Source organism: Thermomyces dupontii, assembly GCF_041956625.1.
Source record: "Thermomyces dupontii strain NRRL 2155 unplaced genomic scaffold VTN31scaffold_3, whole genome shotgun sequence".
Taxonomy (NCBI): Eukaryota; Fungi; Ascomycota; class Eurotiomycetes; order Eurotiales; family Trichocomaceae; genus Thermomyces; species Thermomyces dupontii.
In genome coordinates, this window is record NW_027192309.1 from 2,000,671 (window position 1) to 2,022,685 (window position 22,015).

Sequence of the window (22,015 nt, forward strand, 5' to 3'; positions counted from 1 at the left end):
TCCCTGCGAGGATTCAACATCAAAGCAATGGGAGGAGACTACAAGTCCAACGGAAGAGCATGGATGAATTCAATACTCATGAGAGAATGGCTTCTTTCTTTTTATTCTCATGTCGGGAACCGCAACGTGCTCTTATTGTTGGACAACTTCAAACCTCATGTCAAAGGCGTCGAGCTGGCTCCTCCTCCATCCAATGTCCGGATAAAGTGGCTGCCTGCGCAGTCAACAAGTCTTTATCAGCCTCTTGAGCAAGGTGTATTTCAGACATTCAAGTTTCACTATCAATACACTGGCTGCGCTTTCTCATTCGGGAATATGAGAGTCACATTGACCCTCTGAGGACCGTCTCTCTTTACAACGCGGTCCATTGGATCCTTCAGTCCTGGTACTATGATGTCACAAATTCCACTATCTACAACTCTTTCTGGAGAAGTACAGTGATTCAAGATCAAACTCCAAACCTCCCGCAAGAACCACAGCTGGACATCTCACCTCTTTACACCAGAGTCCAGGAAGTTGGTCAAATCAGGGGCATGAGAACATTGGGCGATTTCCTCAATCCACCCGACGAGGACTCTGCCTTGAGCTCCGAAGATACTCTGGACTACTTCATATCCTATCACCTCGGTCATGACGGGGCTGAGGACCAAACAGAAGACGCCGAGTCCGATAATGCGGAGGAACCGGTGTCAGTGCCATCCACGAAACAAGCTCTGGACGCAGTCCGCACTCTCCTTCGCTACAAGGAGCATTGCCCGGATACACGGCCGGAGGATATCCGGTTTCTGCAAAGAATGGAGAGAGAGCTGTCCGTCAGAGAGGCTAATGGGAGGTGACGTGGCTTTGCAATCAGGATCTCATGAACCTGCCATTCAATGCGGCTGGGATATATTGTCGCATATGGGTATTACTTAACGCTCTGGAATCTAACTTGCACTACGGAATACACAGCCCAAACTTGACGAATTCCTCAACACTATCGTCCGAGTACATCTGTAGGCGAGTTGAGCACAATCAAGGGATCGCATCCTGAGCCAACAGCAAGCTCCTTGACCGGATTCATATTGGGACATTGGAGGAACGTCCACATGGCGCTGGAGATTACATAACACCCGCAGACTCGGATCAACCCGTTGTCGGCACTGCGGCCTTCGGAGTCTCGAACCCTTTCACACAGCTCGTTCGTCCCTGGGCAGTTCGTAGTAAGGGCTCCGGGCTGGGCTGGGGAAGCAGGGATGGATCGTCCCGGCAGCGCTGATTGGCAGATGGAGTGACATGCAAAGATCAGGGTCCCCTGCAAAGTGCGAATGGACGTTTTAGATGCAGCGACCAATCCCGGTAAGGTTGAATTCTTGGGCGTTGGATTCCACACGGACTTCCCCGGTTGCTTAATCTCGGACAAAGACGCTCATCTCACCATATACCTACGCTAATGATGATGCTTATCCACTTGCGAACATATAATGAGTCCGGGGGTACGTACGGAGCGCTGGCGACGAGGAACAAAATACAAAGTCCTCGTTGGCTGTTGCGACCAGCTTTTGTATCGTTAAACGGTCCTGCGAGCAAAACACAAACTCCATACCCTAACGTGTGACCAGTCAATCATCAAATTATCTGGGATCCAACAGCTTTATTCCACCATGGCGGAAACGTCCACTCAGGGACAGACCACCACCACCAACAATGCCCCGGTCAATGTTGAAGTCGACACCTCGGTAGGATCCCCCTCATTGTGGCCCATCGGAGCGTGTCGTTTACTCTGAGGCGCACAGTATGACAATGACTCCTCCTATGGTGATGAACTGTACGTGATGTGACGCCATGGCGCTCCCAATCCCGCAAGTGAATGCTCATGCATGTTCTTCGACATATAGATCGTCGTACAGCGCGTCGTTGACCTCCTCGGTGCTTGATTATCGCCACGAAAATGGCCGTCGCTACCATGGATTCCACGATGGATGTAGGAGCTGACCTTTTTCTTGCCGGATCATCCAACATCTGTAAACTGATCGTTATTTTCTAGTGTACCTTCTCCCCAACGATGAGACGGAAAACGACCGCCTGGACATGGTGCACGAACTTTGTCTCCAGGTGTTGCACCGAAAACTCTACCTGGCGCCAATCAAGAATCCCCAGCGGGTCATCGATCTGGCGACGGGGACAGGTATCTGGGCAATTGATTTCGGTGAGTTTGTTCGATAGGTTTTAGGCCTGTCGGCGCAGGATACGGATGCTGACTCATTGTAGCGGACCTCCATCCCCAGGCCGAGGTAAAGAATAATTGGGCTCCCCGAATGGGCAGCATGCTGAGACGAGGCTTTGTTCGTTTCAGGTGATCGGTTGTGATTTGAGTCCGACCCAGCCGAGTCTGTCAGTTTGACCTGAGAGTTCGTTGTAAAACCGCTTGACTGACCGGCTCTGGCAGGATTCCTCCGAATGTGAAGTTCCTGGTGGACAACATTGAGTCAGAATGGGCATATGAAGGAAACCCATTTGATTTTATCCACGCGCGAAACTTGTTCGTCTCGATCAGGGACTTTGGAAGGCTGGTCAAGCAATGCTATCGGTATGCCATCAGAGCTTTCTCCATGTTCTCTTTCTTGTTTCTAACGAAGAACAGATCAGTCAAGCCCGGCGGCTGGGTTGAATTTCAAGACTTGGACGGCTACCCCCACTCGGAAGACGGCAGTCTCAACGGCACGGGGCTCCAACGGTACTATGACGAAGTGTACGGCGCATTCGAGAAGGCCGGCTACGAGGTCAGTCCCGGGCCCAAGCTGGAGCAGTGGTTCAAGGATGCCGGATTTGTGAACATCCGCGTGGAGAAGTTCGTCGTTCCCTACGGCGTCTGGCCAAAGGATGAACATCTTGTCAGTCTTTTTCTTGTCTCCAAACAGGAATCGAATAATAATCCAGTACTGACCTCCTCATCCAGAAGAAAGTCGGCGCTTGGAACCAGGCTCAGGCCGAAGCGAACGGCTTCGAGGCCGGAGCCCTGGCCGCTCTGACGCGGCACAAGGAGTGGACCAGAGAGGAGGTCTTAATTCTTGCCAGCCAGGCCCGTGCTGACGGCAGGAAGCGCCAAATTCACATGTTCTTCAACTTGTGAGTATGACTGCAGCTATTATGCAACGCCGCTCGGACTATTCAGAATAAAACTAACCATGACACTTGCAGCTATGTCGTCTACGGCCAGCGTCCCGAGGACTGACCAGGGGAACATCTGGAATGGACAACATGAGTTATTTTTATGGTGTACCAGTGGGTTTCGGGTACACAAAGCCTCCTGCACTGCGAGTCAAAACTTCTTTCTTGTACATTTGAATTCAAATCTACTCCCCACCTGAAGGCATATGGTCGCTCGCCTTTTCCCAGCATACGGAATAACCGTCCTTTGCGATTGGAGGAAACGATGGATCACTAGTACGCTTATGTCGTGATTTCGCGCTCTTTGGCGGACATTGTATTGTAATCGCAAGTCGTAAATGGTGGCGTGCGACAGGCTGAAACGAACGAGAGATCGGCTTCACGTCCATTTGATAGAATCGAGTTCGCTTATCTACATGAATAACGAGGATTGCTACTATTTGCATTCAAGTAAAGCATCAAATTGCAGGCATTCTCTTTCTTTCTGGCCATTTCTTCATCTCCCGCATAGCACCACCAAGTGGCCTCTTTGGTTTACCTTTAGGCGAACCCTCATGGAACGTCGTCATTACTTTTAGCGCACTTCGGGGAATTTCGAGTCTGCGGAAAAACCTGATGGGATAGCGCCGACCGTGTTGACGGCGCCGTATTATCCATGGCCAATAATCACATCCTGAGCCAATAGAGAGCTCTTTGACCGCATTCATATGTATGTAATTGGGACATTGGAGGAATAATGTATCCACATGCAGACTCGAATCAATCCCCGGTCGGCACCGCGGCCTTCGAAGTTTTGGTTTCTCTCGGACCCTTTCGCTTACTTTGTCGTTTCAGGGCATAGTTACGTTAGGGCTCCAGGCCGGGCCGCCGGGGAAGCAGGGAGGGATAGGCCCGGCAACGCTGATTGGAAAATGGAGACCTGCAAGGATCAGGGTCCCCTGCAAAGGGAACGTGCAAATGCAGCGACCCATCCGGGCCATGCTTGACGCTCCCGAGCAACACTTAACGGTCTACGGACATTGGATTTCGCACACTCCCCGCGGTTGCGCAATCTCAGAGAAAGATACCCACGTCACCACGTGCCCCAAAAGGCTGCCCCCCTGTCACCGTTTTGGCAGAGGTGCAGCGACGCCGTCGGAGAAACAATTGTAATGCCATGTCCATCTGCGCAGATATATTGTTAGTACGAATTACTGAGCCGTGGTCCGAGTGCCGTCCACAGACCAATTGAAGTTATAAAAAGGCCATATTGGCTGTTGCGACCGGCTCTTCAATCGTTAGAAACGATCTTGTGTACAAACACGAACTGGGTCTATACCCTTACGGCTGTGGAACGTGTGACCAGTTAGTCAATCATCAATCTTCTTGGAATTCAACAGATTTATTCCACCATGGCGGAAACGTCCACTCAGAGACACACCACCACCACCAACGATGCCCCGGTCAATGTTGAAGTCGACACCTCGGTACGATATACCGCCATTGCGATACCTACATCAGAACAGATTGCTTACCTGAGTCGCGCAGTATGAGAACGATTCCTCCTATGGCGATGAGCTGTACGTGATGTGACGCCGTGCGGGCCTGGATCCCAAATCATGCTCATGCATGTTTGACAAATATATAGATCGGCGTACAGCGCGTCACTGACCTCCTCAGTGCTCGATTATCGCCAAGAGAATGGCCGTCGCTACCACGGATTCCGCGATGGATGTAGGAGCTGATCTTTTTTTTGTCCGACTATTCAATCAGTATCTGTAAACTGATTGTTATTTTCTAGCATACCTCCTGCCCAACGATGAAGCTGAAAATGATCGCCTGGACATGGTGCACGAGCTTTGTCTGCAGCTGTTGCACCGAAAGCTCTACTTGGCACCCATCAAGAGTCCACAGCGAGTGATCGACCTGGGGACTGGAACTGGTCTCTGGGCCATTGACTTTGGTAAGTTTTGTTTGCTGGGTTTTAGTGACGCAGAAACAATTAATGCTGACTCATTGTAGCGGACCTTCATCCCCAGGCCGAGGTAAAGAATGATAGGAAGCTCCCCGGATGGGCAACATGCTGAGACGAATTTGTTTCTTCCAGGTGATCGGTTGTGACTTGAGCCCGACCCAGCCGAGTCTGTCAGTTTGACCTAAGAGTTCGTTGTAAAACCGCTTGACTGACCGGCTCTGGCAGGGTTCCTCCGAACGTGAAGTTCCTGGTGGACGACATCGAGTCAGAATGGGCATATGAAGGAAACCCATTTGATTTTATCCACGCGCGATACCTTGCCGTCTCGATCAGGGACTTTCCGAAGCTGATCAAGCAGTGTTATCGGTATGCCATTGAAACTTTGCCCAGCTTTCTTTCTCAACTCTGTTTCTTTCTTAACAGGGAACAGGTCAGTTAAGCCCGGCGGCTGGGTCGAATTCCAGGACTATGACGGCTATCCCACCTCGGAAGACGGCAGTTTCAACGGCACGGGGCTCCAACGGTACTACGACGAAGTCTTGAGCGCGTTTGAGAAGGCAGGCTACGAGACCCGTCCGGGGCCCAAGCTGGAGCAGTGGTTTAAGGATGCCGGATTCGTGAACATCCACGTAGAGAAGTTTGTCATTCCCTACGGCGTCTGGCCAAAGGATAAGCATCTTGTCGGTTTTCCCTTGTCTCCAAATATAGTAATCCAGTACTGACCTCGTCATACAGAAGAAACTCGGCACCTGGGCACAGGCTGGGGCCGAAGCCGGCTACGAGGCTGGAGCTCTGGCCGCTCTGACGCGGTACAAACAGTGGACTAGAGAGGAAGTCTTGCTTCTTGCGAGCCAGGCCCGCGCCGACGGCCGGAAGCGCGACATTCACTCGTTTTTCAAATTGTAAGTATCCCCGTTATCTTTAAGAAACACTACCATTAGGTATAGAACTAACCACAAATGACCCATGCAGCTACGTTGTCTACGGCCAGCGTCCCGAGGATTGACCAAGATGAAATCTGGGATAGAAAATATTCTACTGAGTATTATATTACTAGTTTCAACAAGTTTACAGATAGGGGAGTCCTCTGCAGTCTTGGTGTTCTGGTTCCCTTATGTAGATTCGAATTGGAATTTGCCATGCTTCATGTCGCATCCTTTGACCAGCCTTCCGGAGATACTCGTACGGCCCTTACCTACAGCGAATTAAACGATGTGAATTCTCTACTCACTGCGTTTTCGTCCTTCCTGCGGCCTTCGGACCCTTTCATTCACCTTGTTCATTTCAGTTCAAACAGCAGTTACAGATACCTAGGGCTAACTCACTGGGTACTACTGTAAACCCGATGGTCAACGTAGCCGGAGACTGAAACTGTTCGCCACTCGCGTCAATCTGGTTGCAGGATCTTACTCGTTTACACTCTTCTAACGATTATTGACACGGGTCTTCACCATGTATCTTGAAAGTAGGGTAGGCACATGATATTTGTACGCCTGATGAGATTCTTGCTGGAATGAGATGATGTTGGGAAACAGTAACTTCGTTGACTTGGTCGTACATTGTAAGAGTCTTGGACAATAAGACAATCTCTTCATTGCGGTAATAGCATTTGACCATGATCCTTTGCTGCTCGTGACCTCCATACCACAGCCGGCCTTCTCACCAAAAGGAGGGTCCGTCCCAACACAAGCCCATCGCATTTGACAACAAGGCAGAGGGCTTACACCTGATGGCAGTAAGGCAGAGGAGCTACCCCTAGTGAGCAAACAATCTCAACATTATCAGGCACCAGGGGCTACTACTTACAGTACCAATGAACATAATTTCCATGGGACAAGGCGACCCAGTAACCATTGCTGACAAGGCCCCAGCCCCTGTTGCAACCATTAGCTTGGCTGATCGACTTCATCAGACTTCATAGGAGACAAAAAAAAGCCCTACCGATCGCCATTGACAGGGGTGGTGTTGTCACGAGTGTAGCACTTGAGCTTAATCTTCTTGCCCTTAGGGTATTGACCAACCGCCGTGCAGCTGGTCCGCGGGCACTTGCGGTATCTTAGACCGTCGACTTTGACGACAGCATCAACGTCTCGCTTCTGGATGTGATTATCCGGTTCGGAAGTAGAAGGCAGAGTCGGCGCCGCGGCGGCTTCCTCCACCGGCGCGGGATGGGCAAGCACCGCAAAAGGTGCGAGAGCAGCGAGGACGACCGTGCTCAGCTTCATTTCTTTGGACAAGCTTTCACGAATGTTGTATGTATGGTCAATAAGGCCTTTGTCGAATAGTATATACTGCTCGACGCTGCCAACTATCTTTGCCGTTCTTGACTGATGGCAAGAGACGAGGGGGGGGTCTCGAGGCGGTATTTATGTTGTTCACTGGCGTCTGAATCCATCGTGAAGAGAGGATTTTGGCCAAAGCACATGAAGGCTCAGAATGCACTCGAAGATTGCCGAGAAAAGAGGCGCAACAGCCTATGGCAATCCAATGTCGATCCTTCTCGTATAGAAACAACTTTAATGACTTGATATTCTGAATTGAGCCCTCGTATATGGTGTGAGAAAGCTACTCAGACCGCACAAGATCGGTGAGTCCTTCCAATGGATTCCGAGCCAGCTGTTCCTCCAGCAAAGTATACCCCTCATAATGCGTCTAGCAAAGAGACAAACACGAGGTTGTGTTCGCCATTCAGCTGTGATGTGCCCGCTAGAATCATTCAGTTGGCCACGTCGACGAACGAAGAGCCAAAAAATAGCCACAAGCATAAGTAGTATCTAGAACTTTGAAGTCTTGGAGAAGCGAAATGGAAGACAGATCATCGATCCTTTGACGATCATTGCTTAATTTAGGGCAGCGATCTGCTCAGCGCCTGAATGAAGAAATCCACTTTCCTGATGTAGAGAAGCGCTTATTACATAATCACTACACAATGAACCGATGTTCTCCGCATCTCGCCTTGGATGCTGATTGGCCGATTGTAACCTAGCTTAGTCATAATGCCAAGATTCAATGTCAAGAAAGACTACGAGTAGGTTGAGCCAAAACCGGATTAGCATTGAGCACTTGTTCACCGGGCAACAAGGCCAAACAGCAAACAAAACTCCAATCCATCATCACAGATCCTTGTTTCCACTGCGAAAATTACCAAAGACACCAAATCCCTCGCATAACATGACACAACCAATATTGTCGTCCAACGGGAACGGTCGTAGCCGTTCCTCTTGTTCTCCTCCTGCAACCGCCCGTCGACGCGGGATTGACGAGGTGATGGGCACCGATTACGACAAGGAGAACGCGTTTGCGAATCCCTCGAAGCGATTATTCTACGACGGGGCTGCCGATGAAGAAGAGACGAGTCCTAAGCGCTCTTCTGTTATGGATACGGAACGGGACAATGAAAGCGACGACATTGAGCCTCCTCCCAGCTCTCCATTTCAATACGACGTCAGGGATGTTACAGTAGATGCAGCAAAGCTGCAGGAGATGCACATGCCCGACGCAATGGAATCGTCGCCGACAAAGAGTTTGGCTGATATACCACCGAGTTCACCATTCCAGTACGACGTGAAGGACGACACCGTCGATGCGCAGGAGTTACAAGATCTAGCATCACCGTCGCGAAACTCGTCCCGAAACCACACGCCGCAGATGCATCATGACGGTATCTACGTTGATGAGGATGCGAGGGAGGATTTTGAAGAAGAAAAGCACAACCCGACCACAGAAACGGAGACTGAGCCTTTGATGGACACGGAAGAGCGGCCGAGTTTGGGGTTTGAAAGGACTCCTAACAACAGCGTGATCCATGACCATCACGCGAGCTCACAGCTTGTTGACGTTGGAGCAAGCATCATGGAAGAGAGACGGCATGAAGAAATGAGCACTATCGAGGGAGCGCCGGCGGGTGACGGTGCCAAAGCCGATAACGTGCAACAATCAACTCATCCTGCCGACGTGGACTCGATGGACGACACACATCTGAGCACATTTTCGGCTCTTCCCGATATGACTACGTTTGCAAACTTGCGGCGATCGCCAGTAAAGAATTCTGCTGAAGTCACAGGCACACCAACCAAGGCTTGGAGAGGGGAACCGAACAACCCGACGACTCCAACCACGGCGAAGGGACCGAGCGATACCAACGTTTCACCAACTCCGCGAAGACGACAGTCTAACGAGTCAGTCAATCTCCTCGACCTGACTGATTCCGTCAATTACTTCCATCGTGTGTCTCAGCGATTCTCCAGAGGAAACAATCGCTTGTCACCACGCAAGAGCTCGCCATTCAAGAGTCGCCGCGAGTCAATACGCTCGCCGGGGAAGTACAGCCTGATTGACTTTGATATCCCACCGGCTCCTACACCTCGGTCGATTCCGACCATCACGCCCAGGGAGTTGGAATCTCTCAAGTCGGGCTTCTTGTCGGAGATATCTTCGCTTCGAGCAACGTTGAGTGGCAAGGAGGCGGAGGTCTCCAGTCTGAAGCAGGCCGTAGCCGATGCGGAGAGACGCGTCGCAGAAGCATTGGAGGAGGTTCGCAACGAGGCCATTCGCAAGGAAGCTCTTGAAGTTGAGCAGGCGGAATGGCAACGGCGCGGGAGGGAGATGGAAGCCGTGCTGCGGGAGGTACGTGCGGAGATTATCGAAACGGAACGCGAGAGAGATCGGTTGGCGGCGAAGCTCGAAGAAGCGGAGAGACAAAGGGAGCAGCTTGAGAGCAGGATCGTGGAACTGGAGAGCCAACTCGACGCGGCGCGCAAGATGTCACCTCAGAAACCTTCCCCTCCTCCGAGTTCGGACCAGCGCCTAATCACCCCTGAGGAGTGCGCCAAGGAGGTGCAAGACGCGGTTGAAAAAGTCGCGCGTGAGTTGCACTCGCTGTACAAGAATAAGCACGAAACCAAGGTCGCTGCACTCAAGAAGAGCTACGAGGCTCGCTGGGAGAAACGGGTGCGCGAGGCAGAGAACCGGTTCAAGGAAGCTCAGGAGGAGATTGAACGGTTGAAAACGGAGCGACCGGCCAACCTCAACGCGAGCATGGTCGGCCGTGACACTGAAGAGCTCGAGACAGAGAACCGCATGCTGGAGGCGAAGCTCAAGGGTTTGGAGCAGGAGATGGCGTCGGTCAAGAAGGACAACGAGCGGCTGCACGAGGAGCTGCGGGTCGAGCGGGCGGAGAAGAGCGAGCTGGTGGCCGCGGTGGATGAGTGGCTTGCCATGCAACAGCAGATCCTACCGGATCAGCCGCAGCCGCAGCCTCAGCCTCAGTCTCAACCTCAGCCGCCGCAACACGCGGAGCAACGGTCGGCGCTAGCATTGTCACGCGGATCCTCCGTGTCGTCGCAGTCAGCGTCTGGTATCCCGACAGGCGACGAGTCAGGTACATCGATGGCAACCGAATCCACCAGCACAAGGCACACAACCGACACCGACACCGGACTCAAGCGGAGTGGCAGCCGTAGTGCCCACAGTGGTGGCAGTGGCAGCAGCGGCATTCGCCCGCCATCTTCCGGCAAAAGCCGCCTGAGCTTTTATGGCGGGCACTCGCGGAATAACAGCGGAGGACGCCCTAGTAATATTGGCTCGGGGATCCCGACGCCCGGTCGCAGCGGGATTATGAGTTCGATTGAGCGGATGGGGAGGGGTGGAAGCTAGACTAGACCGGTTACTGTGCCTGAGTGTTACAATGTTATGAATGGATTGAGGCCAACCTGGGGTTTTGTAGTTAGGGTCAAGTTATTCATGAGGCGGGCATTTGTTCGTTAGTATGGGTTTCGATTTCATGAGATTGATTCACAGCCGGAGGAACCAACATCACCCACGTGTAGCTTGACCTGGTAGCAGGTCATCACTTACAGCCTAGAGGTTATCTTTGTGTACCTTTTCTCCGGTCATCAACTTTTTTTTTATCATTCCTCACAGTCTCTCATACAATAGTACATACACGGGTACATACATACAACCAACAACAAGTCATGATTAAAAACACATAAGACTTAAAGAACCATCCCCGCCTCACTCGACACTGCAGCCGGCTGCTGTGGTGGCGGGTGGATTCCTGGAAACTCCGACGGCAAATCCAACTTTGTATCTCGTTTCCCACCGAAATCAAAATTCAAAAAGTCCGTCTCAGGGGGATTTAACTGGGAGTCATCACCGGTAGTAGTAGTAGTAGTAGTACTGGTGCCGGTGGTGTTGTTGTTATCATCTTCGCTTTTGTTGTTATTGTTATTGTTGTTGTTGTTGTTGTTGTTGTTGTTATTGTTGCTATTGTGGTTGTTTTTCTCATCATTGGCGGTCACGTTTGTCCCGTCCTGGTTGAAGGAGGAATGATTGTTGTTTGGATTGTTTGTGAAGAAATCCGTCCCATCGTCGAAATTAATCAACGCGTCAAAGTCATTCTGCGTGACCTCGGCATCATTCGCCAAATCGATCAGTTCGTCCAGACTGAGATTTGCCTGCGACATGCCGTTGGGATCCATGGAGAAGGTGAAGTCCATGTGATCCATGCCCGGATCGTCGTCGAACAGCATGCTTGGGTTCGGATCGGGCTCGAGATCGGGGTTCGGGTTCGGGTTCATACTCCCGTTCTCGCTACCGTTGGAGTGTGGTGGGGTGGCGACGCTGGGGATGGCGACGCCGTCGTTGAAGGATAGCGTGCTGTTGTTGTTCATGTCGGTGTTATCCGGGTATGTCATGTCTGGCAGCTTTTGAGCGAAGGAGTCTGGCGGTGGAGTGAGGGTTCGAGGCATCGTCGCCGGTGCGGCGGGGGTTGCGGTGGGTAGGGGAAGAGAAGAACTCGTAGCTGCGGGTGCGGCGGCGGCGGGGGCGGTGTTGGTGGTGGTGGTGGTGGTCGCCGAAACACCGTTGGCGGGTGCGTTATTTGCCGTATTATTGCGCGAGGACATGTCGGCCGCCGGCATGTTGAGCTGGATGCCAGCTTTCCGGATCGCCGCCTCGAGGAACGAGGTCGCAAAGTCGGCCGAGGCGTAGATGTCCCGCAGCCGCTGCAGGATGCGCATGCACTGGTAGAAACGCTGCAGGCTGACCATCCGGACCGCCGGATCGTTCGACTTGATGTCCAGCAGGTGGATGATGACCGCGGGGAGGAGCACCGTCACGCCCGCCGTCGGCAGGAAGCGGGTGAGGTTGAGCCGATGCAGCACCTGGGCGGTGTTGGTGATCTCCACCGCGGCGTAGCGCACCTTGTTCCGCGAGAGCTCCTGCAGGTCCTGCTCGACCGCGGGGAACGGGGATGCCGGCAGGACCTGCGGACGGTGCAGCGCGCTCGATGTGGTCAGGTAGATCATGCGGAGCAGCGCCCGGTGGGTGAACAGCGACTCCTCCGCTTCCGAGAGGATTGGCAGTGGGCCGTCCGGAGGATACGGCTCATACAATGCCTCGGTGGGCAGATTCGCCTGCCACTGCTCCAACTCCTCGTCGCATTGCCGCACCTGGAGCGCGCCGTTGGCCGACTTCTTCGGGACCAACATCATGGTCGTCTCCGTCGTGCCGCCGAACCGATGACTGAGCACCGAGTACTGCGCCGACAACACATGGCTGACTCCCAAACACAGCTTGGCCTTCTCGATGAACATGACGGCCAATTGTCGCTGTTGCTCCGAGTTGCGCAGCAGCTCGCAATCGCCGAGCATGTCCAGCACCTCGGAAGCGTACGTCTTTAGCTCAAAGTCATCGATGGTCAACATGGACACGTCGCAGTCGTCGTCCTTGATGCGCATCGGCCGTCGCATGCCAAGCGCTATTAGTCGGTCTCGGGTATATGCGCTCCACCAGATCCGCTTCCATAATCGCTTTCGTCGATCGTTCATGGCGGATGATGTCGGATCGCGGTGCAGGCCGATGGTGTGTGCCAGCGAAAGGCTGACTCCCATCCAATGCCAGGTGTCCTTTTGATCATCGGGAGTTTCGTACCAATAGGTCATCAACAAGAGTGACTGGACGAGGGCAATTCGGTCGACTTCGTAATCAAAATCATACAGGAGCTTGCAATCATTAGCGGAAAGACAGCCAAAACATGATACTGGAGAGATTTCATACCCTAGCTCGCTGGAAAAAGGTCTTTCGAGCCAGTTTGCGGTTATGGTAGCCGGCTTTCTGAAGGTGCTCCATGCCAACAAAGGCCGTGCCCGCGAACATGACCGCCTGGAAGAGCAACAAACTCAAGCGGCGGACTCCGTCATTGCGCGCGATTGTCAGGAGGAAATCCTCCAAGTCGAGGAGCGGCATAAACGGATGGACATAGTGAATATAGGCCTTGAGCAGCTGATTCCGCAGTTCGGGATCCGGGATGGTGAGGGCGCCCTTGGTGGCAAGGTACTTGATGTCCTCGGGCTGGAATCTCTGCGGCAGACCGCGGATGTAATCCGGCAAGAAGCCGCGCGGTCTTGACTGCTTGAGCAGCTGCTGGAAGCCATCGCCGAGGTGATCTCGCAGACCGAAGTTGGGAATCACGGGTGCCTGGGTATTCGCGCTCATGCTGCCGCTTCGCGGCATCTGATGCGCTTCGGACCCCGGCTGGGATCCGCGCGATTGATCTACATTGGGGTCAGCGAAACACACCCATTATCGCAACTTGATCGATGTCATTCTGAAACGACCAGGCAGCACGAACAGATTAGGTTTGGCATCGCTTGTTGCCCGTGTTCGCCGTCCATAGGCTGCTGCGACGGCGACAGAGAAGATGCATTGCTGACTCTGCGCGGCGGCGCCGCCGCGTCTTCGGACAACTCGGTAGACGACTCGGCCGTTGTTCTGCGGTCGACGCCGTCCACGCGAGGTTTTCTTTAGCATCATCATGTCAGCATGCTGGATGCTCTCCCAAAGTCCAAGTATAGTCAGACCACCGCTCGAGCGAACTTACTTTCTACGGCGGCTTTCCGACACGATGCATTCCACCTGGTCTAGACGACAATTCGTACATGGCGCGCCATGCTCAACCACGTCGCAGCGCACCTTGCGCGCGCGGCAGCAGCAGCATGCCCGGGAGGCGCGCCGCTTGACGGGACGGGCCGTCGTCGCGGACAGCCCGGCCTTGGACGCCTTCCGCTTATTGACCTGGGAGGTCGAGTCGACCGCCTCCGTAGCCGCCATGATCGCTCGCTGGTCTGTTTCCACAACCGCTCGGCGGAAGGGTGGTTTTTTTTTACATGGGACCACGAGATGAGGATAAGAGGAGGCAAAAAAACCAGGCTCAAAACGACCAGCAGAGGGCCCGCTTCTTATTATTTAGTCTCCGACGGAGTCTGATCTTCCAGCAAAATTCTACATACAGCTTCCCCATGGGTTCCACCCTTGGAGAGGGTCCTCCCCGGACCGAGGAGAGGAGAGCCCCTGGGAAGCCTTGGGAGAGTGGGAGACCGGAGGCGGTATGAGTGGCGCAGGCTTGCTCTGGGGGTGGGAGCCGATGATTTGCCAAGGATCGCTCGGGCACGCGGGCATGCCACTCTTCCGCAGGACCGCAGGGCAGAACCAGTGCACCAGGCGTCGGCGGGCCTCCTCGGGATCCAGTGACAGCCCGCCTGATTACGTTTTGCCCTGTCTGTTTGCGACATGATTCGAGATCCACGGCGCGGCGGACCAATACCTACTGTATACTACTACAGTATCGACCGCCCTCGCTCAGGGTCTCCGGTCTGGGTCCTTCACGTGGATTCCACCGGCCCGGCCCTGTGATTCGTGGCTGTGGTGATGACTCAGCACTCCGTCCCATTCGCTGGGATTGTCCATTGCTGATTGGCTGAGAAAACTCCTTCTTACCGCAAAAAGTCTAGTCTGACGTTAGCGTCTTGGCATCTGGCCAACAACCTCCCGCATACAAGTGTATCGACGACTACTGTAATACATACTGTACTCGGAGTGTCCAGCGGAATGCTTGTTCTGTCAGATGTTTTGGATTTGAATTCAGGAGTCAGGACAATCTGGAACGCTCTCCGGAGTGAGACCTATTCTCAATGGTCTCGTAGCTACAGCAAGCAGAGAGCCAGAGAATGATTTCTGTCCTCACATCCATGATTAAAGTTTTCACTGCCTGCATGTCTAGAAGGTCGAAGAACCCTGACAGCAGCTCGCCAGTTGCGCCTTCAACTGTCGTTCGCACAGAGGGATTTTCTCCTAGAGTTAAATGAAGATCTTCCCTAGTCGAATCGTTCTCCACACAAAAGGCAAACCCCGATTCAAGATTGTATGTACGGAGTACTCCGTACTTGTTGTAATGGACGGGCCGGCTGACCGGCACAAAGACTCCGTCCAGTCCTCGGCTCCCCAGTCCCTGCCAGGACAGGCTGGCGAGAACCTTCTGAATAGCATTCCAGGAGACAGATGTGCCAACTGTAACCTCCTTTGAATGGCAAATCCTCGTGTGGAAGAACGTCCAACATGGCTCTCTCGGGACTCTTTCCTTCGATTCGAAAAACTTCTCCTGACCATGTGACGTCTGACGTAAATTGCTTGCCGTGTTGGGAAGGGGTCAATGCAATTTTTGATCCGATCATCGGCAGATACCGGATTTGGTCTAGCGTGGAGAGAAAAAATCCCGCGGGTTGGAGAGCTTCCTGTTTTGAGCCTTGGTGTTGATGCATGTGATTGAGGGCCTGACCAAGTACCTACACAGTGGAGTGCTCGTACATAACCTACTCGTCCTGATCTTCCTTGTCGTGAGGCATATCCCGATTCAACGTTTCAAGGGAACCAGCAATCGCCCGCGTGCGAGGAGGATATATAGTATGTACTCCTATTTTGGCTCAACGAGCGGAAGCTGCGGAACTGATTCAACTGCTCACTGGGTCTGAAGACTGAAGAATTGGCCGATATTCGGAAATTTCTTCGTTGGCTCATCTCTAAATACGGAGTACCAACTGCCTGAAAGGGGAAAGCGTCTCCCTTGCCGATCCAGCCACTCGGACTTCGGTGCGGGCAGCAACTGTGGGGCCCCATAGCATCGGCCAGCTTCCGAGGTTTCCCAACAACGAGGGTTCGAATCCTCGTCGAGCAAACAGCTTTGGCGCATCCTGATCAAGTAGTATGCAACGAGCGAAAGCCCTATGGCGTTGATGCGATTGAGGATAGGCAGATTCAGAAAGACCTGATGATGAAATCGACCTTTTGCATCAGATTCAACAGCTCTCTCGGGTTCAGCCAGTATCGTCGCTCCACATCGCCTTTCGCATTCTCGGATCGTCAAGCGCAAACAGCGGTGAACATGTCCTCATCTCGACTCCTGAGTACTTCCTCCAGATCATCAATGGGTTCGCCTCCCGTGCCCGCGGGTGGTTTACCGTGAAGGGACATTCCTCCTCTATCATCCACCACAATGTAGTCTGCGCATGCCGATCCAAAAACAGTGACGAGGAACAATGTTTTGATGTGTCGGGGCGCGGACACAGGAGGCTTCATGAGTCGCGTTCCTTTATTCGATTGACTCGTGAAACGCGCAGGACCTGACCTTCGTTGTTCGCGAGACTTTCAACGCAGTCATGAACTATCAGAGAACACGATTGCGCTCTTGTCTGTTGGTAACGTGCCGGACACATGCATGTTCTCAATAAGTAGTCGTTTGATCATGCTTCCCAATTCCACGTCGATACAGACGGACTTTTTGAAGCGGCCGGAGAAACATGTAGCCTTTCGCCTTGACATTTCACACACTAGGTTAGGATAAGTAGAGGTCCATAGGACATGCAGTATCAAGAGCGCGTTGGTGAACGTGTTCAGACCGGTTTTCACCGACTCAGCAGCGTCAGGACGTCTGCGGCCAAGCATGACGGTTTCCGTTTCTTTTCCTAGGTGCATATAGCCCCTGCCGGATCGGTCCCGCGAATGTATGTATATGGCGCATCATCGCATATTGTCAGCCGAAATGCGGACGTAAACTGCACAAAGCATATAGACATTCCGCGATGATCTCTTACTTTGGGCGATTTTCGGACAATGGACACAATTAAGCGCCGCACGAGGGCGCCAATGCAGGAGTCAACGGATCTACTGACGTCCATGGCGCAAAGCTTGATAAACAATGACAAGATACAGCCAAGCACGTCCGACTTTAGGCCCATGTTTTGCTCAAAACGAGCAGAATACGCGACATACGCGGAGAGAACCGAGGATGGTTGAATTCCCGCAACCTAGGTACTACCTACCTCGGTACATCTGGCTAGCTTTCTCTCGCTTGTATATGGCTGGGAAGCAACATCGGGCCACTGTTATGCCAGATTTGTTGATGGCCCTAAAGTCCCGCGTACAGTCGTTAGACAAAATCAAGGACTTTCCCCTCAGACAAGATCAGATTATATTCAACAAAGGCGTAGCTGCGAACGCTTCGGCGAAAACAATACATCTCGATAGATCTTTCCCACCGAGATGACGCATCAGACATTGACCTTGTCTTGCGTGCTACTAGTACCTAGCCCAATTATGGACAACCTTCTCGCTTGATTCGATGCGGCAGCCTATTGATTGGAGTAGTCGCTATGCCCTCGTCTTCTCAGACTTTTTTTGTCCCTTTGTTTCGCCGTTTTGCCATCGCGATGGCGCTCCTGCGTCCCAAAATCGAGAGATTACTGGAACCCTGGAAATGCTGTCTCAACTTGCCAGATCTTCCCGGAGCAGTTCGTGTGAATGAACCGACTGCTATAATCCAGAAAATTCTTGATTCCCGTATACTCAAACCGACGTCGTAAATACGCGAGCTAACACCGCAGACATGTCGAAGGTGGCCGCGGAGATCGTCCCAATGACAGTCGCTTAAGTGTTGGTTACACTCGGACCCGGCACAGCCCCTTACACTTAGTCGTCGATTGGTTTGAACAACCCTCAAGTGGCCGTCATCGGAACGGTCAGCGATGTACGTACTACGATATCGGTGCTAACATAGGCATCCAGCAATGTTGGATTAAAAGTTGGACTGCGCCCTTCCAAATAATGACTGGGGGATTAATAAACCAGTGCTCCGGGTTGGACGTCCTTGGTTTGTCATCGGGACACTCGAGATCCATGGCCGGCGTTCACCACTGGTTGAAAGTGCTGAGTTCGAGTTAACTGCCCAAAAATCCTCTGCGCCTTTGTACAGCCGGCATTAGATAAGTGAAGCTCACTGGAAGTTCTGTTCCGTCACGTTGGGTCCTTAGCAAGCTAAGGCTAGGATGCAGTGCCCGGTTCATCGGATTGCACTTCGGATAACCCTGGCAAGTCAGGCAGAATGTCCGGGGCTCCAGTTATCTCCTGATCTTGGGAAGCAGGGTTTGTGATTGCCACGGCAACAATAATAGGTGAAACAAAAAGAAAGCACGTGGTTTGAAAAGAGGCGGAAATAGCGACGATTGGATTCAAACGACTTCTGCCCTTGGACGCATCGACGTGGACGTCCGCAAGTCGGTGTCAAAGCCTTTAGCCTTCCTCCCTTGGAAGATTACTTTGAAAGCGAGTTGGCGTACGAGTACAATTTTCACTCATCGATAGACAGTTTTCGTTGGATTGTCGTCCGACGCACTCAACAGATAAACCGGCAAAGGACACTGGAATCGCTTACGGTGGTCTGTGTCTTTCTTGCTGAGGAGGTTATTCTTCTCGTTGCTGTCTGATATCAAGCTCTCCTGGCTGGTCGTTTCGCTCTGGCCTTGTCTCCACGAGTCCCAAGTTCCTTATTCTCAGTCGCCGGAACTGGAATAGCAAGGTTCTTGTTCCCCCTTCTCCACAACCGACTTCAGTTCTTTGTCATTCTGACTTGGAGGCTTCGATTCTGCCTGCGGCCTCCAGATCTTTCGTGATCGTCTCTCTGTTCGTCTTTCAGGGCATGCAATGCCTTGAGGCAGCAGGCAGGGGGATTCATCACGTGATGAAGACAGCCCTAACACTCCAACCCTCGAAAAAAAAAGTAGTACTCTTCAAGCCGCTTTCAAAGCCAAGCAGCGTTGCAAATAGATATCAAAGCAGAGAATTATGTTATTGCTCTCTGAAAGCGAGGATAGATGTGTGTCTTAGGGGGCCTGAAAACCCACTTCTATTCCGGGACTTTCGTGTCGGAGGATAAGAAGCTGCCGATTGCCTTTGGCAGTACAGTCGCAGGCAGTCAGGTTTCGACAATTCGGGCCGAAATACTCGAATCGTTGCCTGCGTAATTGTCAATGTGTGGTTCGGAGGGAGAACAAAACTATTTCGTTTCAGGTTGTCAGCTGCGAGACTCGTGCGGCTCGTCGTGCCTCTTCAACTAAAGGTACCGGACATTAATATCATAAGCAGGCGAAGCTGGACATTGTTGGCCCGACTGCAGGCCTTGACTGGAAACGGCTATAGATAAAACATGCCAGCTTACACTCCAGTCAGTTTTCTTTTTTTTTTTTTTTTTTTTTTTTTTTTTTTTTTTTTTTTTTTTTTTTTTTTTTTTTTTTTTTTTTTTTTTTTTTTTTTTTTTTTTTTTTTTTTTTTTTTTTTTTTTTTTTTTTTTTTTTTTTTTTTTTTTTTTTTTTTTTTTTTTTTTTTTTTTTTTTTTTTTTTTTTTTTTTTTTTTTTTTTTTTTTTTTTTTTTTTTTTTTTTTTTTTTTTTTTTTTTTTTTTTTTTTTTTTTTTTTTTTTTTTTTTTTTTTTTTTTTTTTTTTTTTTTTTTTTTTTTTTTTTTTTTTTTTTTTTTTTTTTTTTTTTTTTTTTTTTTTTTTTTTTTTTTTTTTTTTTTTTTTTTTTTTTTTTTTTTTTTTTTTTTTTTTTTTTTTTTTTTTTTTTTTTTTTTTTTTTTTTTTTTTTTTTTTTTTTTTTTTTTTTTTTTTTTTTTTTTTTTTTTTTTTTTTTTTTTTTTTTTTTTTTTTTTTTTTTTTTTTTTTTTTTTTTTTTTTTTTTTTTTTTTTTTTTTTTTTTTTTTTTTTTTTTTTTTTCCAGCCTTGTTCAAAGTGGGTGGCGAGTGCTTTTTCTCCTCCGCTTCTTCTCCCGAAAAGAGTATCTTGTTAACTCAAGCGAATGAGTTACTTCAGAGAAGCTTGTGTGACTTGACACTCAGTAAATAGTACTGGCCATAACTGTTTCACACATAGTAGTCATAGTCGGCCTGACGCCAGTGTTCGTATATCTCGCGGTGGCTAGTCATCTCGTCCAATAGAGGCTGACATTTGGAAATGAAATGATTTGCCATGTGGTTCGATAAGCCTTGTGGTGACATGAAATCGGGCACGCCCATCTGTGGCTGAAGATCGCAGATCGATTGAATGTGGAGGGCTGCTTGGCATAGTCATGGTATCGCCACTCCATCGGTGCTTCGAAGTCCCGTCCCAAGTATTGATCTTCCCCCTATGTGAAGGATAATGATACAAAGCAGCTATTGGTGGAGAAAAGATACTACAGTATCAAGACTTCTCAACGCCAAATTCATAGCCCCATCCACCTCGCCGTGGTAAACATGATTACTTCCTGGTTAGGAAGTTCATAAGTTACGTACTTAGCCTAACCGCGCGTCACTCCTTACTTCTGACTTCGCCATTATTCAACCCAAGGGTTGTCGAAATGCATGCTGTAAGCAGGGAGCCGAGAAATTTCCGGGCCAGATCCTGTTGCTACTGAAGTTACAATAAGAACAAATTACTACAGAGCAAGGGACATTCAATAACAAGGATTGTATTTGTACCCTATCATCCCTATGCAACCTCCACAAACATTATGCAAAAGACATTAACAGTAGTAGAGTAGAACATGACACAAGATTATGCCCATGAACCAGAAAGCATGACGCGCTTAAGCAGTGCAGTCGATGGTCCAGCTAGCGAGGTCGAATGGCTGCGAGGCATGCGGGTTGCCGTCCAGATCAATGTAGGTATTCTCGGCCGTCAGGACACCGCGAGAGGCGCCCTCACCATCCTTGAACTCGCACCTGATGCCCTGAGGGAAGTCGATGAGCTGGGTCGAATCGGCAACGACCTTGTCGCCCTCGGAAATGTTGCTGTTGGCGAAGATTTCACCGATGTTGTGCACGGAGCCGTCGGTTTGGAGGGTGGCGGCGCTCTGACGACCGGACAGGTTGTTCATGAGGGTGAAGGTGGTGTAGCCGGGCGCGGCAACGTTGAAGGTGTTGACGGCATCCCGAGCCTGGAGGCGAGATGGGGCGGCGGCGGCAGAAGTAGCCAGAAGGGCGACGGCGGCAGCGATGATGGACTTCATTTTTGATTCGTGTGGTCTTTCGACGAGGGTATTGGTCTGGATTGAAGGCCAAGAATGAGACTTTGATTGAATGCTCGTTGCTTGCAGTTAAGCTCGCTGTATTGCTGGTGATGATGATGATCCCTTGGAGGTGGAAGTTCAGGGGCCTTTTATACCTTCGTCTCTGAGCACTGCCTAGTTATTCAATCCACCATGTCTCTCATTTTCCACTATTTTTAACAAGGATCTACTTCGCCAGCTCGAGTTGGGATGATGGAGAACTCCACAATAGCCGATTTGATCTCTGCGAAGCTTTCGGATGCATAAATTCGACGTCAGCACCGTATCCGTTTCGGGCATGAGCTGAATAGATTGAGAGAAACAAGGGCGGGGAGCTTTCGAAATCAGTGAGCCCTTACTGGTCCCATAATCGAGATTTTGCGGAGCAGCGAGTCTCGCATGAAGACCGGCGCAGCTGGGCGCGGCTTTTAGGTATGGAGAATGTCTGTCCCTTGTTTTCCGATGGTCGGTTGCCTTTTCCAAAGCTCAAATGCTATCCCAAGCTTACGGGCTCATGGCAAACACCCTGCCTTATGGGCATCAATTCACCCACGTCCATCAGCCTCATGAATAGTACTATCTCTCGTGGTCACTATCACAGCCATTGAAAACGATGGACAGAATTGACTTGCACCAAGTTAGTTAACCGGCATACGAAGTTACAAAAGGTTCGCTAAGCAAGCTACCCAGTTACTATTGTTGTTAACTTGAATGGAG

General features: G+C 50.9%; 6 protein-coding genes across 6 annotated transcripts; 4 read left to right on the forward strand and 2 right to left on the reverse strand.

Annotated features, from left to right (window-relative positions):
* Window positions 1-1,643: 1,643 nt before the first annotated feature.
* VTN31DRAFT_4212 (uncharacterized protein) lies at window positions 1,644-3,214 on the forward strand (the record flags this gene model as incomplete). The annotated part of the gene is made up of 10 exons (XM_069404576.1): window positions 1,644-1,718; window positions 1,776-1,807; window positions 1,878-1,963; window positions 2,027-2,188; window positions 2,251-2,273; window positions 2,336-2,373; window positions 2,429-2,569; window positions 2,624-2,873; window positions 2,939-3,108; window positions 3,181-3,214. The coding sequence occupies 10 exons, from the start codon at window positions 1,644-1,646 to the stop codon at window positions 3,212-3,214; spliced, it is 1,011 nt and encodes a 336-aa protein (XP_069261535.1).
* Window positions 3,215-4,541: 1,327 nt separating this feature from the next.
* Window positions 4,542-6,110, forward strand: VTN31DRAFT_4213 (uncharacterized protein; the record flags this gene model as incomplete). The annotated part of the gene is made up of 10 exons (XM_069404577.1): window positions 4,542-4,616; window positions 4,678-4,709; window positions 4,778-4,863; window positions 4,931-5,092; window positions 5,152-5,174; window positions 5,237-5,274; window positions 5,330-5,470; window positions 5,535-5,784; window positions 5,840-6,006; window positions 6,077-6,110. The coding sequence occupies 10 exons, from the start codon at window positions 4,542-4,544 to the stop codon at window positions 6,108-6,110; spliced, it is 1,008 nt and encodes a 335-aa protein (XP_069261536.1).
* Window positions 6,111-6,824: 714 nt separating this feature from the next.
* On the reverse strand, window positions 6,825-7,329 carry VTN31DRAFT_4214 (uncharacterized protein; the record flags this gene model as incomplete). Its single annotated transcript, XM_069404578.1, has 3 exons — window positions 6,825-6,853; window positions 6,911-6,978; window positions 7,046-7,329. The coding sequence occupies 3 exons, from the start codon at window positions 7,327-7,329 to the stop codon at window positions 6,825-6,827; spliced, it is 381 nt and encodes a 126-aa protein (XP_069261537.1).
* Window positions 7,330-8,275: 946 nt separating this feature from the next.
* Window positions 8,276-10,759, forward strand: VTN31DRAFT_4215 (uncharacterized protein; the record flags this gene model as incomplete). The annotated part of the gene is made up of 1 exon (XM_069404579.1): window positions 8,276-10,759. The coding sequence occupies one exon, from the start codon at window positions 8,276-8,278 to the stop codon at window positions 10,757-10,759; it is 2,484 nt and encodes an 827-aa protein (XP_069261538.1).
* Window positions 10,760-11,100: 341 nt separating this feature from the next.
* On the reverse strand, window positions 11,101-14,218 carry VTN31DRAFT_4216 (uncharacterized protein; the record flags this gene model as incomplete). Its single annotated transcript, XM_069404580.1, has 4 exons — window positions 11,101-13,110; window positions 13,166-13,662; window positions 13,740-13,909; window positions 13,989-14,218. The coding sequence occupies 4 exons, from the start codon at window positions 14,216-14,218 to the stop codon at window positions 11,101-11,103; spliced, it is 2,907 nt and encodes a 968-aa protein (XP_069261539.1).
* A 6,576-nt stretch (window positions 14,219-20,794) lies between these two features.
* Window positions 20,795-21,265, forward strand: VTN31DRAFT_4217 (uncharacterized protein; the record flags this gene model as incomplete). The annotated part of the gene is made up of 1 exon (XM_069404581.1): window positions 20,795-21,265. One exon carries the CDS (start codon window positions 20,795-20,797, stop codon window positions 21,263-21,265), a length of 471 nt encoding a protein of 156 aa, XP_069261540.1.
* Between the last annotated feature and the right edge of the window lie 750 nt (window positions 21,266-22,015).